At 38.4% G+C, this 14,544-nt stretch overlaps 1 protein-coding gene across 1 annotated transcript in view; it reads right to left on the bottom strand.

Moving 5' to 3' along the window:
* The window catches only part of BLVRA (biliverdin reductase A), a 93,932-nt gene that overhangs the window by 15,299 nt on the left and 64,089 nt on the right, over positions 1-14,544 (bottom strand). The window contains exon 7 of the mRNA XM_004449080.5: positions 12,944-13,115. Within this exon, the coding sequence (XP_004449137.1) occupies positions 12,944-13,115 (172 nt within the window). The remainder of the gene's footprint in view (positions 1-12,943; positions 13,116-14,544) is intronic.

The raw sequence follows: 14,544 nt of genomic DNA on the forward strand, positions 1-14,544 counted from the left end.
AGGGTTCTGGTAAAGGATGGAGAGGGGTCCCCCAAGTGTGGGCTCAATTGTCTGGATCCTCTTTTTTGAACTTTGAGGAGCATACCAGCTGACTTGAGGAGAAGCCAGGAGAGGGGAGGGGAGACTGCTACAGCAGCCTGATTTACCTAACCTCCCTGGGATAGGGAAAATTGGTCTGGGAGAAGGTGGAGTCAGGTAATTAACTAGTCCTGTGCAACTCACCTAAGGGAGGGGGACAGTAGGAAGTGCTTAATAAGCCACCAACAGCATATTTAGGGTTCCAAGTAAGGTGTGGATGCTCTCTCTCAAAGAGACTGAGAATCATTTTTTTCCATGGTGAGTTAAGTCACCAGGGTCCCATGTGAATTTCAAAAGGGAACTTTTACACAGGCTATTGCTTTCTGCTGCCATGGTAGAGAAAGCAGTTAGAAAAAAAGGGGGGGGGGGGGGGAGAAGGACAGATTCCTAATCAGCAGTTTATCCAATGGCAAAGAGTCAATTCTGCTCCAGGGAAATGGACTCTTTCTGAAGAGCTAATCAACCCAAAAAGAAAGTTTAGCTCAGTGGAGGACTTTCAGCCTTGAATATACAAGGTCTCTAGTTTGATTCCCAGCTTCTCTTAGAGTACTGACCCACAAGGATATTAGACATCTACCTGATACTTTAGGAAAGGGAAAAACTAGATATTATATCCTTGTATTAGCTTCTCTTATTTTTCCTAAAAAATAAAAACTTTACCTTTGTTACATAATTTAACTTAGCTAACTCACTAAAAACACTTCAAAAGCTGCAGGGTTAATAAACACCAGCACCCTGACAAGCCACAGTGGCTTAAGAGGGAATTCTGTTTTTTCCTAGTATTTGGTTGACTCCTTGCTTGTGGGTTTGTCTGGTTTGTTTTTTTTTTCCTTTTCCTGTCTTTCCCTCCTCTTTATCCCCTCCACCCTTTTTTAAAATTAGGTGATGCCAGCTTGTTTGTTGTTTGCTGTGTTTCCTCTTCCTCAATTTCCTCTTTTCTGTGTGTACCGATTTTGCCTATGAGCACTATCTCTTTTCCTTCTTACAAATTTCTATCTTCCACCTTCTGGTGTTACACTTAAATTCCACCTTTGTTTAGCCCCCCATTTTGATGGCTTTTTATTTATAACACTTATATTCTGTTTTCTATCTTTTGTTAACACTTTCTCTCTTTGTCCTTTCTTTTCTCTTTCCCTCTCTCATGATCATGCTTGCATTTTAATTCATACTATCTTCTTCGCCATGTTCAGTTCCGATTTCATTATAAGTACTCCACATTTTTATACCGATAACTATACACTGTTTACATGAGATTAATATTCATTCTCCCAGGTCTTACACGTTTCTTCTGCTAACTTTAACTATCAATATAACTATTATACTTCTTGTTTTCTTACCTCTATGCTTTCCATGGCCCTAATCTTTTTCTTACAAGGGAATTTAGACAACATCAAGAATATATGAAAAGAAGAACAGAGAGTCAAAGAAAAACTTTAATTCACATGCAAAAACAGCAACTAAATAAACCTGAGACTACAGGGGGAAGCTAATCAACTGAATAAACCCATTAAGATAAAATGATGACCAGTCAGCAACAAAAAATTACAAACCATACCAATAATCAGGAAGACATGGCCCAGTCCAATGAACAAACTAAAAACCAGGAAGAGGAGCAGAATATCAAACAAACAAAGCTGTCCAAGCAAATATCATGGACAAACTTATTGAAGTGAGGAAGAGATTAAGGACATTAAGAAAAACCTTGAAGAGCATACTGAAGAAGTTGTAAACATACACAAAAAGATAATGGATATGATGGTGATAAAAGGCACAATTCAAGAAATCAAAAATACTCTCAGCAAATAACAGCAGGAAAGATTTAGTGATGTGGAAGACAGTATATCTGAAATCAAACAAACAGTAGAACTGAGAGATAAAAAGATAGAAAAAATCCAGCAGGGACTTAGGGATTTGAATGACAACACAAAATGCACAAATATATGCACTATAGGCATCACAGAAGGAACAGAGAAGGGAAAGGGGACAGAAAGGGTGTTGGAGGAAATAATGGCTGAAAACTTCACAAACCTATGGAGGGTGATGGATATACATGTCCAGGAAGTGCAGTGTACACCAAAAGGTATAAATTCCAACAGACCTCCTGAGAGATATATACTTGTCAAATTTTCCAGTGCTCAAAAAAAAAAGAAAAAATACTGAAGGCAGGAAGAGAAAAGAGAACCATCACATACAAGGGAACCTCAATAAGATTAAGTGGTGATTTCTCATCTGAAACCATGGAGGCAAGAAGGCAATGATATGACACAGTCAAGGTACTAAAAGAAAAAAATTTCCAGTCAAGAATACTCTATTGAGCAAAGCTGGCATTCAAAAATGATGGAGAGTTCAAAATATTCACAGATAAACAGAAACTAATAAAGTATGTCAATAAGAAACCTGCCCTTCAAGAAACACTAAAGGGAGTTTTGCAGGTTGTAAGAAAAAACAGGAAAGACAGAGTTGGAAAAGAGTGTAAGAACAACTAAAAAGACAAAGAAAAACAACATGCTATACACAAATGCAAAGAAAATATGACTTATGTTAGTAATTCCTTGTGAATAACAATGAATGTTAATGGATTAAATCCACCAATCAAGAGACACAGATTGGCAGAAAGGATGAGGAAATATGAACCATCTATATGCTGTCTACAAGAAACCCAACTTAGACCCAGGGATTCAAGGAGGTTGAAAGTGAATGGCTGGAAAACAGTCTGACAAGCAAACAACAACCAAAAAAAGGCTGGAGTAGCTATACTAATATCAGACAAAATAGACTTTAAATGCAAAATTGTGAGAAAGATGGACACTATATATTAGTAAAAGGGGTAATATTTCAAGAAGAAAGAACAATCATAAACATTTATGCATCTAAATGCAGTGCCTCAAAATATGGGAGGAGAACACAGGAAAATTAAGTGGAGGAATAGATGCCTCTACAATTATAGTGGGGGAATTTAACACACATCATTAGACAGAACATCTTGAAAGGGAATCAATAGAGAAACAAAGACTTTGAATAATATGTTAGAGGATCTGGACCTAACAGACATATACAGAACACTACACTCAAATACAGCAGGATATATATTCTTTTCAATTGCACATGGATCATTTTCCAAGATAGACCACATGTTAGGCCACAGAGAAAGTCTCAGTGAATTCAGAAAGACTGAGAAGCATAGAAAACAATTTCTTTGACCACAATGGAATGAAGCTGGAAATCTGCAAGGGCCAGAGGACCACATTAGGCACAAAGATGTGGAATTTAAGCAACACACTCTTAAACAAACAGTGGTACAATGAGGAAATGTCAAACGAAATCAGTAACTACCTTGAAATTAATGAAGATGACAACAAAACATATCAAAACTTATGGGATGCGGCACAAGCTGTACTGAGAGGGAAATTCATAGCCATAAATTCATATATCAAAAAAGAAGAGCTAAAATTGAAGACAAAACTGCACACTTAGAGGAATTAGTAAAAAAATAACAAAATAGCCCACAGTTAACATCATACACAATGGTGAAATATTAAAATATTGCCCTCTAAGATCAGGAACAAGACAAGGATGCTCACTATCACCCCTCCTATTTAACATTGTGTTTGAAGTACCTGCTCAAGCACTGAGGCAAGAACTGGATATAAAAGGCATCCAAACTGGAAAGGAAGAAGTAAAACTTTCATTATTTGCAGACGACATGATCCTATACATAGAGAGACCTGAGAAATCTGCAGCAAAGCTTCTAGAATGTAAAAATAAGATAACTAAGGTCGCAGGTTATAAGATGAATGCGCAAAAAATCAGCAGCATTTCTGTACACCTATAATGAGCAATCTGAAGAGGAAATCAAGAAAAAAATACTACTTACAATAGTAAATTAAAAATCCAATACCTAGGAACAAATTTAATTAAACATGTAAAAGACTTATACACAGAAAACTACACAATACTGTTCAAGGAAATTAAAGATGACTCAAATAAATGGAAGAATATTCTCTGTTCATGGATAGGAAAACTAAATATCATTAAGATGTCTATAGTAACAAAAGTCATCTACAGATTCAATGCAATCCCAAAAAAACCAACACAGCATTTTTTAATGAACTGGAAAAACTAGTTATGAAATTTTTTTGGTAGGAAAAGAGACCCTGAATATCCAAAGACATATTGAAAAAGAAAAATGATATTGGAGGAATTATACTACCTGACTTTAAAACATACTACAAATCTATAGTTGTCAAAATGGCATAATGTATGTACAAAGATAGACATACTGACCAGTGGAAATGAATTAAGAGTTCTGATATAGATCTTTGCATAAAGAGTCATCTGATATTCGACAACGTCACCAAGCCCACTCATCTGGAAGAAAATGGCCTCTTCAACATATGGTGCTTATAGAACTGCATATCCATATGTAAAAGAATGAGAGAGGAATGCCATCTCACACCTTATACAAAAATCAATTCAAGATGGATCAAAGATTTAAATATAAGACCATAAAGACATTGGAAGGCAATGTAGGGAAGTATCTATAGGAACTTGTAATAGAAAATGGCTTCATGAACTTCACACCCAAAGAACAAGCAACAAAATAAAAAAAACATATATGAGACTTACTCAAAATTGAATATTTTGCACCTCAAAGGACTTTATCAAGAAAGTGAAAAAACAGCTTACCCAATGGGAGAAAATATTTGGTAACCATATATCTGATAGGAGACTAATAGCCAGCATATGAAAAGAAATCCTGTATCTCGAAAATAAAAAGACGAACAACCCATTTACAAAATAGGAAAGAGACCTGAATAGACACTTCTCCAAAGAATAAATACAAATGGCTAAAAAGCACATGCAAAGATGCTCAACATCACTAGCTATTAGAGAAATGCAAATCAAAAGTATAATGAGATACCATCTCACACCTATTAGACTGGCAGCTATCAAAAAAAAAACAAGGGACTACAAGTGTTGGAGGGGATGTGGAGGAATAGGAACCTTCATTCACTGCTGGTGGGAATGTAGAATGATCCAGTCATTCTGGAGGACAGTTTGGCAGTTTCTCAAAAAACTAGCTATAGATCTGCCATATGACCCAGCAATTCCACTGCTGAGTATATATGCAGAAGAACTGAAAAACAAATGTTCATAGCAGCATTATTTACTATTTCCAAAAGCTGGAATCAACTCAAATGTCCATCACCAGATGAATGGATAAACAAAATGTGGTATATACATACAATGGAATACTACTCACCTATAAGAAGGAATACAGTACAAACATATGGGATAACATGGATGAATCTTGAGGATCTTATGTTGAATGAAGCAAGCTAGGCATTGGAAGGACAAATACCACATGTCCTCTCTGATATGAATTAAGCAAATCAAGCTCAGAGAGGTAGAGACTGGAAGTTAGGATTACTGGAAATAGAGAGGGAAAAGGTTGTGAGTTGATGCTTACTTACTTGGGTGGAATCTATGATAAAGTGGAGTTAAGTAGTTGTGCAGTTAATGGATAAGACAGGGCATAGGGATACTACTGGGTTGGGCTTTGCACGCTTGAGGGGGGCTAGGGTTGAATGAGTCCTATGTCCATGGAATTGAGGGGAGGGCTTGGGAGGAGCAGGTGAACATGGGAGATGGTCAGGTTAGTGGATAAAACTATAATGTTGAGAAATTTCCTTTAAAAATATATAAGAAAAGGTTACTGGTTTAAGGTGTTTGATGGAGGGCATCTGGCACAGGGTGCACCTGTGGCAAGCTTTCAGGGAGTATATGAGTGCTCATCTTGTCATACTGTGTTATCTCAGTAGGTGGAGACCCATACAATGAGTAGGAAGGTGTTGTACCCCCATCCTGGGGAGGTCTGACTTTCTCAAACAGAGGGGAAGATGTCTCTCAAGAGCATGGGTCGCTCCCAATGGGGGAGGACAGATGAGTGTGTCAAGCCCTCAGCATTGCTGCAAGTATCTATGAATCCTGTCCTTCAAGCAGTGAAGCTTGTTTGTCACTGTGGGCCCTGAGGGGAGGAGGAGAGAGAAAAAAAAATAGATCGAAAAAGGGGAAACTGGGGGACAATGGAAGTGTTCTGCATGATCATGCCATGATGGATATAGGCCATGTTAAATTTCACCAACAATTTATAAAAGTGTATAGTCTAAAATGTAAACCATAATGTAAACCATAATGTAACCATGGTTAGTAGCTGTACTTCAATATTTGTACATCAGTTGTAGCAAAAGTAACATCCACATGTTAAAAGATCATTGCCACGGAAGGGGGAATGGGGGAGGATGTTGGGTATACGGGAGTCCTGTATATTCTAAATGTGAGCTACAACTTTTTGAAGATATAATAAAAAAGAAATGATGTAAGACACTGAGGAAGAAATGGAAGAGATTGTCTTGCTATTGTACATACAGGACAATACCCATTACAGTGACGAAAGGCAAAACATCAAAAAAAATTTTTTATTTTTCATTTTAATACCCCAATTTATTTTTTACTTTATTTTAGTTTTTCTAAATTATTATGTATTCTATTTCTAATCTTTAAACCTATCATTACTATTTCATTTTCCTATTAATTAGGCTTAATTTTTAAGAAGTTTTGGATCACAGAGGGCTTTGACTGTGGCGGGGGGTGGGTGGAGCATTGCTGTGGGTTGTTATTGATGGGGGCTGCATGGGTGGGAGGGAGTTCACCAGGGCATGCATATAGGGTATACAGATACGTTCGGGTGTTTGTTGGGTATTGACATCATGGGTAGTTTCACACGATAACTGAGGGAGTGCTGAGTTCCCATCCTGGGGAGCTCTGTCACATTCCCCAATGGAATAGCAACAATCCCCCAAGTGCAAGGGCAAAGACCAGTGAAGAAGGATGGTCCAGTGATGGGCCCTTGATACTGAGGACTATAATTATGAGCCTGTGTGCTTGAAATTTCAAGTTGGCCTAGAGCTGCAGGGTGCCTAAGAGTTATCTCCTGAGAGTCTTACACCCATTAGAAATGTGGCTATTAAAAAGATCAGGTCTACACGTGTTGGAGAGGATGTGGAGGAATGGGAACCCTCATCCATTGCTGGTGGGAATGTAGAATGGCACTGCCACTGTGGAGGACAGTTTGGCAGTTCCTCAGAAAACTAACTATAGAACTGCCATACAATCCAGCAATTCCACTGCTGGGTATATACCCAGAAAAACTGAAAGCAAGGACATGAAGAGATATATGCACACCACTATTCAAGGTGGCTTAAATCACTACTGGCAAAACTTGGACTCAACCCAAATGACTTTCAACAGATGAACAGTTAAACTGGGGTATATATATACAGTGGAATATTACTCAGTTGTAAGAAGGAATACAATATTAACACATGGGTTAGCATGGATGAATCCTGAGGGCCTTATGTTGAGTGAAGCAAGCCAGGCACTCAAGGACAAATACTACATGACCTCTCTGATATGAATGAAGCAAACTGAGCAGACTCCCATAGCTAGAGTCTGGAAGAAAGGTTTATAGGAACTAGAAAGGGCAAAGAGAGTTGTGAGCCAATGCCCACATGGGCAAAATCTATGATAAGGGGGCAGTTTGTAATTGTACACTGGAGAGGCATGACAGTGATGTAATGATACTTTTAGGTTAGGTGATGTTGGTTTATCAGGGGTGGGGTGCGGAGGGTGGTTTAGATTATCCATGCAATTGGGGGGAGGGTTGGAGGATGGAGAAGGTGAACATTGAGGATTGGCAGAGACATGGTTCAAACTACAATGTTGGGGATGCTTTTTTTTTTTTTTTAAGTTACATAGATCACACAAAAGGAAATGCTCTTTTGGCAATATGGCAAATGAGGGTTGTTGATTTGGGATATTAGATGTGGGGGGAAATTGGGACAGGGTGCACCAGGGGCAGGCTTCTAGAGAGTGAGTGTTCATCTTGCCACAGCGTGTTATATCATTGAGTGGAGACTCATATAATGAGTGACAAGGTGGTGGACTCCTATCCTGGGGAGGCCCTCTACGTTCTCAAATAGAGGAGCAGGAATCTCTTGAGAGCATGGCCAGTGCATAATAGGGGAGGGCAGACCAGTGTGCCAAGCCTCAGTGTTGTTGCAAGAAACTTTGAATTTTTTCCTTCAAGGAGTGAAGCTGGTGGTTGCCAAGGGTGCCAGGAGAGGAGTAGGGAAGAAGAGCATAGATGGATGGGGCATTTTGGGGAAGATGGAAGTGTTCTACATGATCTTGCTAGGATGGATACAGGCCATGTTGAATTGCATTAAAGTTTATAAAAGTGTAATGGTCCAAAACACAAACCATAACGTAAACCATTTACCATGGTTGGTAGCTCATGTTTCAATATTTGTACATCAGTTGTAACAAATGTACCATTCACATATAAAATGTAATTAATACGGGAAGGGGGAAAAGGGGGAGGATGTTGGGTATACAGGAGTCCCTGTATTAGATATGTGACTTTTCTGTAACCTAACACTTCTTTGAGGACAAAATGAAAAACAAAAAAAAACCACTAGGGGAATAAACAGAAGACAATTATTACTATACATACAGGACAACAGATCTTACAGTTATGAAAGGGAAAATGTCAAAGGAAAATTTTAAATATTTTTTCATTATTCTTATTATCCCAAATTTTTATCTTTAATTTAAAAAAATTTATTGTATTTTATTTCTATTTTTAAAAACTATATTATTTCATTTTCTTATTAATTGTATTTGGCTATTTTATTGGCTTCATTTCTGAAGAAGTTTTGGATCACAGAAGGGTCACAACTGTGGCAGAGAAGGATCATTGGTGTAGGTTTTCAGAGATGGGGGATATAGTGAGGAAGCTCACCTGGACATATATGTAAGGCATATAAATGTGTTCAAGTGCTCACTGGTCATTGTCACGGTGGGTGGAGATTCACACAATAACCGAAGGAATATCTAATTCCCCTCCTGGATGGCTTTGCCACATTCTCTAATAGATCAGCAAGAATTCCCCAAGCATAGGGGCAACAACTTGTGAAGGAGGATGGTCCATTGATGGGCCCTTGATATTGATGACTGTGTGTATGAAATTTTACTCTTGAAATTTAACGTAGTCTAGTATTATAGGGTACCTAAGAGTTGCCTCCTGGGAGCCTCCCTGTTGCTCAATTGTGGTCTCTCTCTAAACTGAACTCAGCATATAAATACATTACCTTTCCTCCAGCATGGGACATGACTCCCAGGGATGAGCCTGCCTGGTACTGAAGATTACTACCAAGCACCAAATAGCAATACAACTGAAAAAAGACCTTGACCAAAAGGGGAGAAAGGTAAAGACAAATGAGTTCACATGGCTAAGAGACTTCAAAATGAGTCAGGAGATCATTCCAGAGGTTACACTTATGCACATCTCAGCAGGATCTCTTTGACTGCCAAAGTAGATACTACCCCAAATACCAGGGCTCCTGAGGGCTCTGGAGACATCCAGACAATATAATCAGGGCAGATAGCGAAGGAGTCTGCTAGTGGGCCCTATTTTGGAATTTATGCTCCACAGAGTGAGAGTTGGACTCAGTTGTGGTTTCTCTATGCATGGCTCTTCTGTCCTTCTATTTGAACCTATAATTAGTACTAGAGTTGGTAGATATATGTCCAACAAACTTAAATCACTGAACTCTCCATGTACCGGCTGGGCCTAGAATCTCAACAGAGTTGCAACACCTACTCTTCAGTTCATTGTTCTCAGCTAGGACAACTAACATGGAGGTGATGATGGACAACTACCATACCAAGGAACTGAGAGTCTACAACTGCAAGCAAGAGAGTCCTGTCTATCGACCCAATTAAAAAATGGGCAAAAGACTTGGATAGACTTCTCTCCAAAGAGGTAATACAAATGGCCAAAAAGCACATGAGAAAATACTCAATATCACTAGGGAAATGTAGATCTCATGTAAAACATGAAAATGGGTAATATTGCACATATAAAACTTTTTACAAACTATAAATACAAATATACTAGAGAAAAGGAAAAAGAATAGCATCTATGTATGGTGAAGAAGCATAGAGAGATTGAAAGGTGATACGTTTTGTTTTTTATTATTATTTTTGGAAAAATGAAAGTGCTCTAAGAATAACTGAAGTGGTGAATCCACAAACATGATTACACCAAATACCACTAATTGTACACTCTGCATGGGTTTATGCTTTATTAATATGTACCAATAAAACTGATTTGTTTAAAAAAAAGTGATGCCATTTCACACCATATAGAACGGCCATTATTTTTAAAAAATCAGAAAAACACAAGTGCTGGAAAGGATGTAGAGAAACAGGAACACTCCACTATTGGTGAGAATGTAGAACAGTGCAGCCACTGTGGAAGACAGTTGGGCAGTACCTCAAGAAGCTGCATATAGAACTGCCATATGATCCCGCAAACCCGTTACTAGGGATATATTTAGAAGAACTGAAAGCAAGGATGTGAACTGACATTTGCACACTGATGTTCATAGTGGCATTATTCATAACTGCTAAAATATGGAACCAGCCCAAGTGTCTATCACCCAATGAACGTATAAACAAAAGGTGGTATATACACACAATGGAATACTATTCAACTGTAAGAAGAAATGAAATTGGGATGCATATGACAACATAGTTGAACCTAGAAAATATTATGTTAAATGAAATAAGCCAGACACAAAAGGACAAATGTTATATGGTCTTAATACAAACTAAATACAATGAGTAAAATCACGGAGGTAAGCTCTAGAGTACAGGTTACTAGGAAAGAGAAGGTGGGTTGAGAATGGGAGATGATGCTTAATGTATACATAGCATTATAAATAAGGTTAATTGTAAAAGTATGGCAATGAATAGAATTGAGAGTAACACATCACAGTGAGTATAACTAATACTGCTGATTTATAAACATGATTGTGGCTGAAAGAGGCAGAATGTGGAAGTAAAGGTCAATTGAAAGGAAATTAGAGAATGTACAACAGTGATTTCGGTGGTGGATGAAGATGGGGTTTAATAGTATAAATATAAGAATGCTCTTCTTTCACAAAGTGCTAATAATATGGCAATACACAGCAAAATTACAACTTATGTAAATTATGGACAATAGTTAACAGTAATATTGTAATATTTTGCAGCACTGGCAAGAAGGTATTTTTTCAATACTAAGGGGCAACAATGGGGGGGTAAAAAGGGGCATAGGATTTTTCTTTTGGAGTAATGAAAATGTTCTAAAATTGACTGAGGTGATGACAGCACAACTCTATGGTGAAAATGAAGCCAGTGAGCATACACTTTGAATGCGATGTACACAGCATGGGACTGTATAACACAGGGAATACATTGGTGGATGATGGACTGTGGTTAAGAAGACAATAAATGTCTCTCATGAATGGTAACAGATATGTAATACTAATATAAGGTGTTAATAAACGGGTGGGTTGGGGGAAAAATACACCAAATATAAGACATGGACTATTGTTAGTAGTAGTATTTTGACGATGCTCTTTCATAGTTTGAAACAAATGTTTCACAACAATACAAAGTGTTGGTGGTAGGGAGATGTATGGGAGCTTGTAATGATGATATGCATGTTTGTTTTGTAAATTCACAAATTTTATTTATTACACAATAAAATTTTATTTTAAAAAAAGTAATCTGGAAAGTAGGAAGTACTGTATGACTTGAAGAAGTTACTATCATAGTTCTTGTCATCTATCCCCTTCCCTCAATAATGCCTGCCTCTCCTGTGTGGTACCACAAGTCAGCCTCTGCTCATCCATGTCTTGTTTCCTGGCTGACTCCTACTCAAACTTCAAGACCTATCATCACAGCATCCCTCCTGAAAAGCGTGATCTAGCCTCTCCAGGTTCCCCTGCCTGTGCTTCCTCAGCACCTTGAGCTCTGTCTAGCAGTGATTACAGGAGGCTGCAATGTCTGTGGATGGGTCAGCCCACAGCTGCATTTTCAAGAGTCAGAGCAGGGGCCGCCACTGCCACACAGTCCCCATGTGGTACTTCCAAGCTCTGCACTGACCTTCGACTGCTTGGTCTCCAACGCTTCCTCCTCACCTAGTAGAGGAAATGCCTCAAAATGCTCATAGGTGATGCTTCATTCACAGACTCAGATACTTTTCTTCCTTTCTTTATAATATCCAATGGTCTGTTTCTTTTACTACCAGGAGATCCACCAACATGAAAACACATATAGCAACACTCTAAAATCCTTACTAGTCAAATATTTTATGCAACCCAAATCTTCAGAAGGATAATTACAAATGCGTTTTTGTTTAAAAAAAAAAAAAGACTACTATGAGAAAAAGGGTCATAACATTTTGGGAAGAGCATGATCACATGAAGGGATGATAAGATTGATAAATGGAACTTAAAATTTTGGGCATCCAGGAGATGACTATTAGAATATCTGATAAGCAAACATAGTAAAATGTGAATGGCAGAATCTAGGAGGTGAGTCCATGAGCATCTACTGCAAAATTCTTTCAACCTGTTAGATCTGAAAAGTTTCCGTTAAAAAAGCTTTGGGGAAAATTCAGTCACCGAGGTAACTCAATTTCTACTACTAATTCTGAAATTAGCTACTTATATGACAGGCAACCTACTTGAATTCTGCAAGCCACTTATTTACTTTCTGGCCAAATGGGACCATTTTTGCCTTACTCACCTTCCAGGATGCTGTGAGGATGAAATGAGGCAACCTAAGGGAAATATTAGCACCTGGCCTGCCGGAGAGGCAGACAGCTCTGCTGATGGGCCAAGGTTCCATCTGGGCTCCCTTTGCATTTACCTTCAAGAGCGCAGTCTCCTCATGGTCCCTTGTGACTTACCTTTTGTTCTCTGTCTCTAGGCACACAGTCATTTTCATATACTGAGCCTCCTTTCGCTCTTCCAAAGTGGCGGACACAAGCGAGAGCTCCCCAAAGAGGGAAACCAGCCAGGTCAGGCGGGAGATGCCACTGAATGAGGGGAAGCCAAATCGATCTTCATCCAGAGGGCCAGCTGTAGGGGACCACAAACTCGTTGGAAACCCAGAATTGAGGAGTGGAGGGGAGCAGTACAGGGGTGTTGCGGGGCTGGAGATAAGGAAGAGGCAACCTTGTCTCACAGGGTGGGTGTGAAATAACAGTAATACTGATGAAAACTGATGTGGCTAAACAAAACTCCCTCATATAAGCTTCTCTCTTGTATCTACTTTTTAAAAATTCAGTTTTGTTAGTAAAATTAAATGAAAACATTTTCCTGGAAGAAGCAGTCAATCTAGGCATATATGACAATGTTTCAGGCTCCTAATTATATATATGTATATGCCCATATACATATGTATATACATAGATATACAAGTGTAAGCATGCATATCCTCTGAAGTTAGTGATTTAAAGTAGTCTTGACAAGAAAGGAATAATCAAGTCAATATTCTAACAAACACTATACAACTGTATATACAAATGGCAGTGAGGTAAAAACATCCCAATAAATGTGATGATAATAACGTTAAGCTATTTCAATGCCAAGAAAATTTATACAGTGTTATGTCTTATAGTCTTCCTAATTTTCTGTACAAAATATACACTCAAAAGAGCATCTGTTTGAAAAATTGGTTTGGAAAAGACAATGTGGTCCCCTTGTCCCCAGCCCAAATTTTAAGGATAACTTAAATTCAAAAGACCTCCTATCTGTTAGACTGCTTTATAAATCAAACACTTCTTAAAATTTTGATAACGATTTAAATGAACACATAATTAATGAGGATCACATTGTAAAAAGATTAACAAGTTATAAATAAAAGTAGACTGAAGCTAGGAGTCTCATATACAAGACGAGTTGAACTCACTAGGACCTAAGTGTCAAATTTACAAAAGGGAGAAGAATCCCTCTGGGCTGGCTTCTTGTCTGCTCTAGTGCTTGGACAGACCACAGAGCAGTCATTAGAAGTTCGAGCTACATAGTGAGAGAAAGCTGAGCTCAAATCTGGCTCTGCCACATAACTACAGAAACTCTGTGAAGCTCCTAACCTCTCTAAGCTTCAGCTTCTTTATCTGTATAATGGGGATAATAAACACTCACTTAACAGGACTGGCATTATGAATTAACATGATAATGCATGGCATATACTCAACAGTTTCTAGTACAGTGTTGTGGTAGTTACTATTATTTGTTGCCAAAACTCATTATGTCATCATTTTTAAAGGATGAAGATGGGTTTTGAAAGGGTTCATTGTATTTTCTGGTAATTCATGAACATATTAGTGGTCTTACTACTCACTATTAAGAAGCCAGGTCCTGGTCTCCTTTCTGTACTACAAACCCTCAGCAAAGACAACCTCAGCACTCCAGAGTGTAGCCAGAAAAGGCTGCCAACAGTGGAGTGCATTCAAAACTGCAGGAACAGGAGGCACCAGGATGCCACATTTCCCAGTGTTGATGGAAC

Source organism: Dasypus novemcinctus, chromosome 5, assembly GCF_030445035.2.
Source record: "Dasypus novemcinctus isolate mDasNov1 chromosome 5, mDasNov1.1.hap2, whole genome shotgun sequence".
Classification (NCBI taxonomy): Eukaryota; Metazoa; Chordata; class Mammalia; order Cingulata; family Dasypodidae; genus Dasypus; species Dasypus novemcinctus.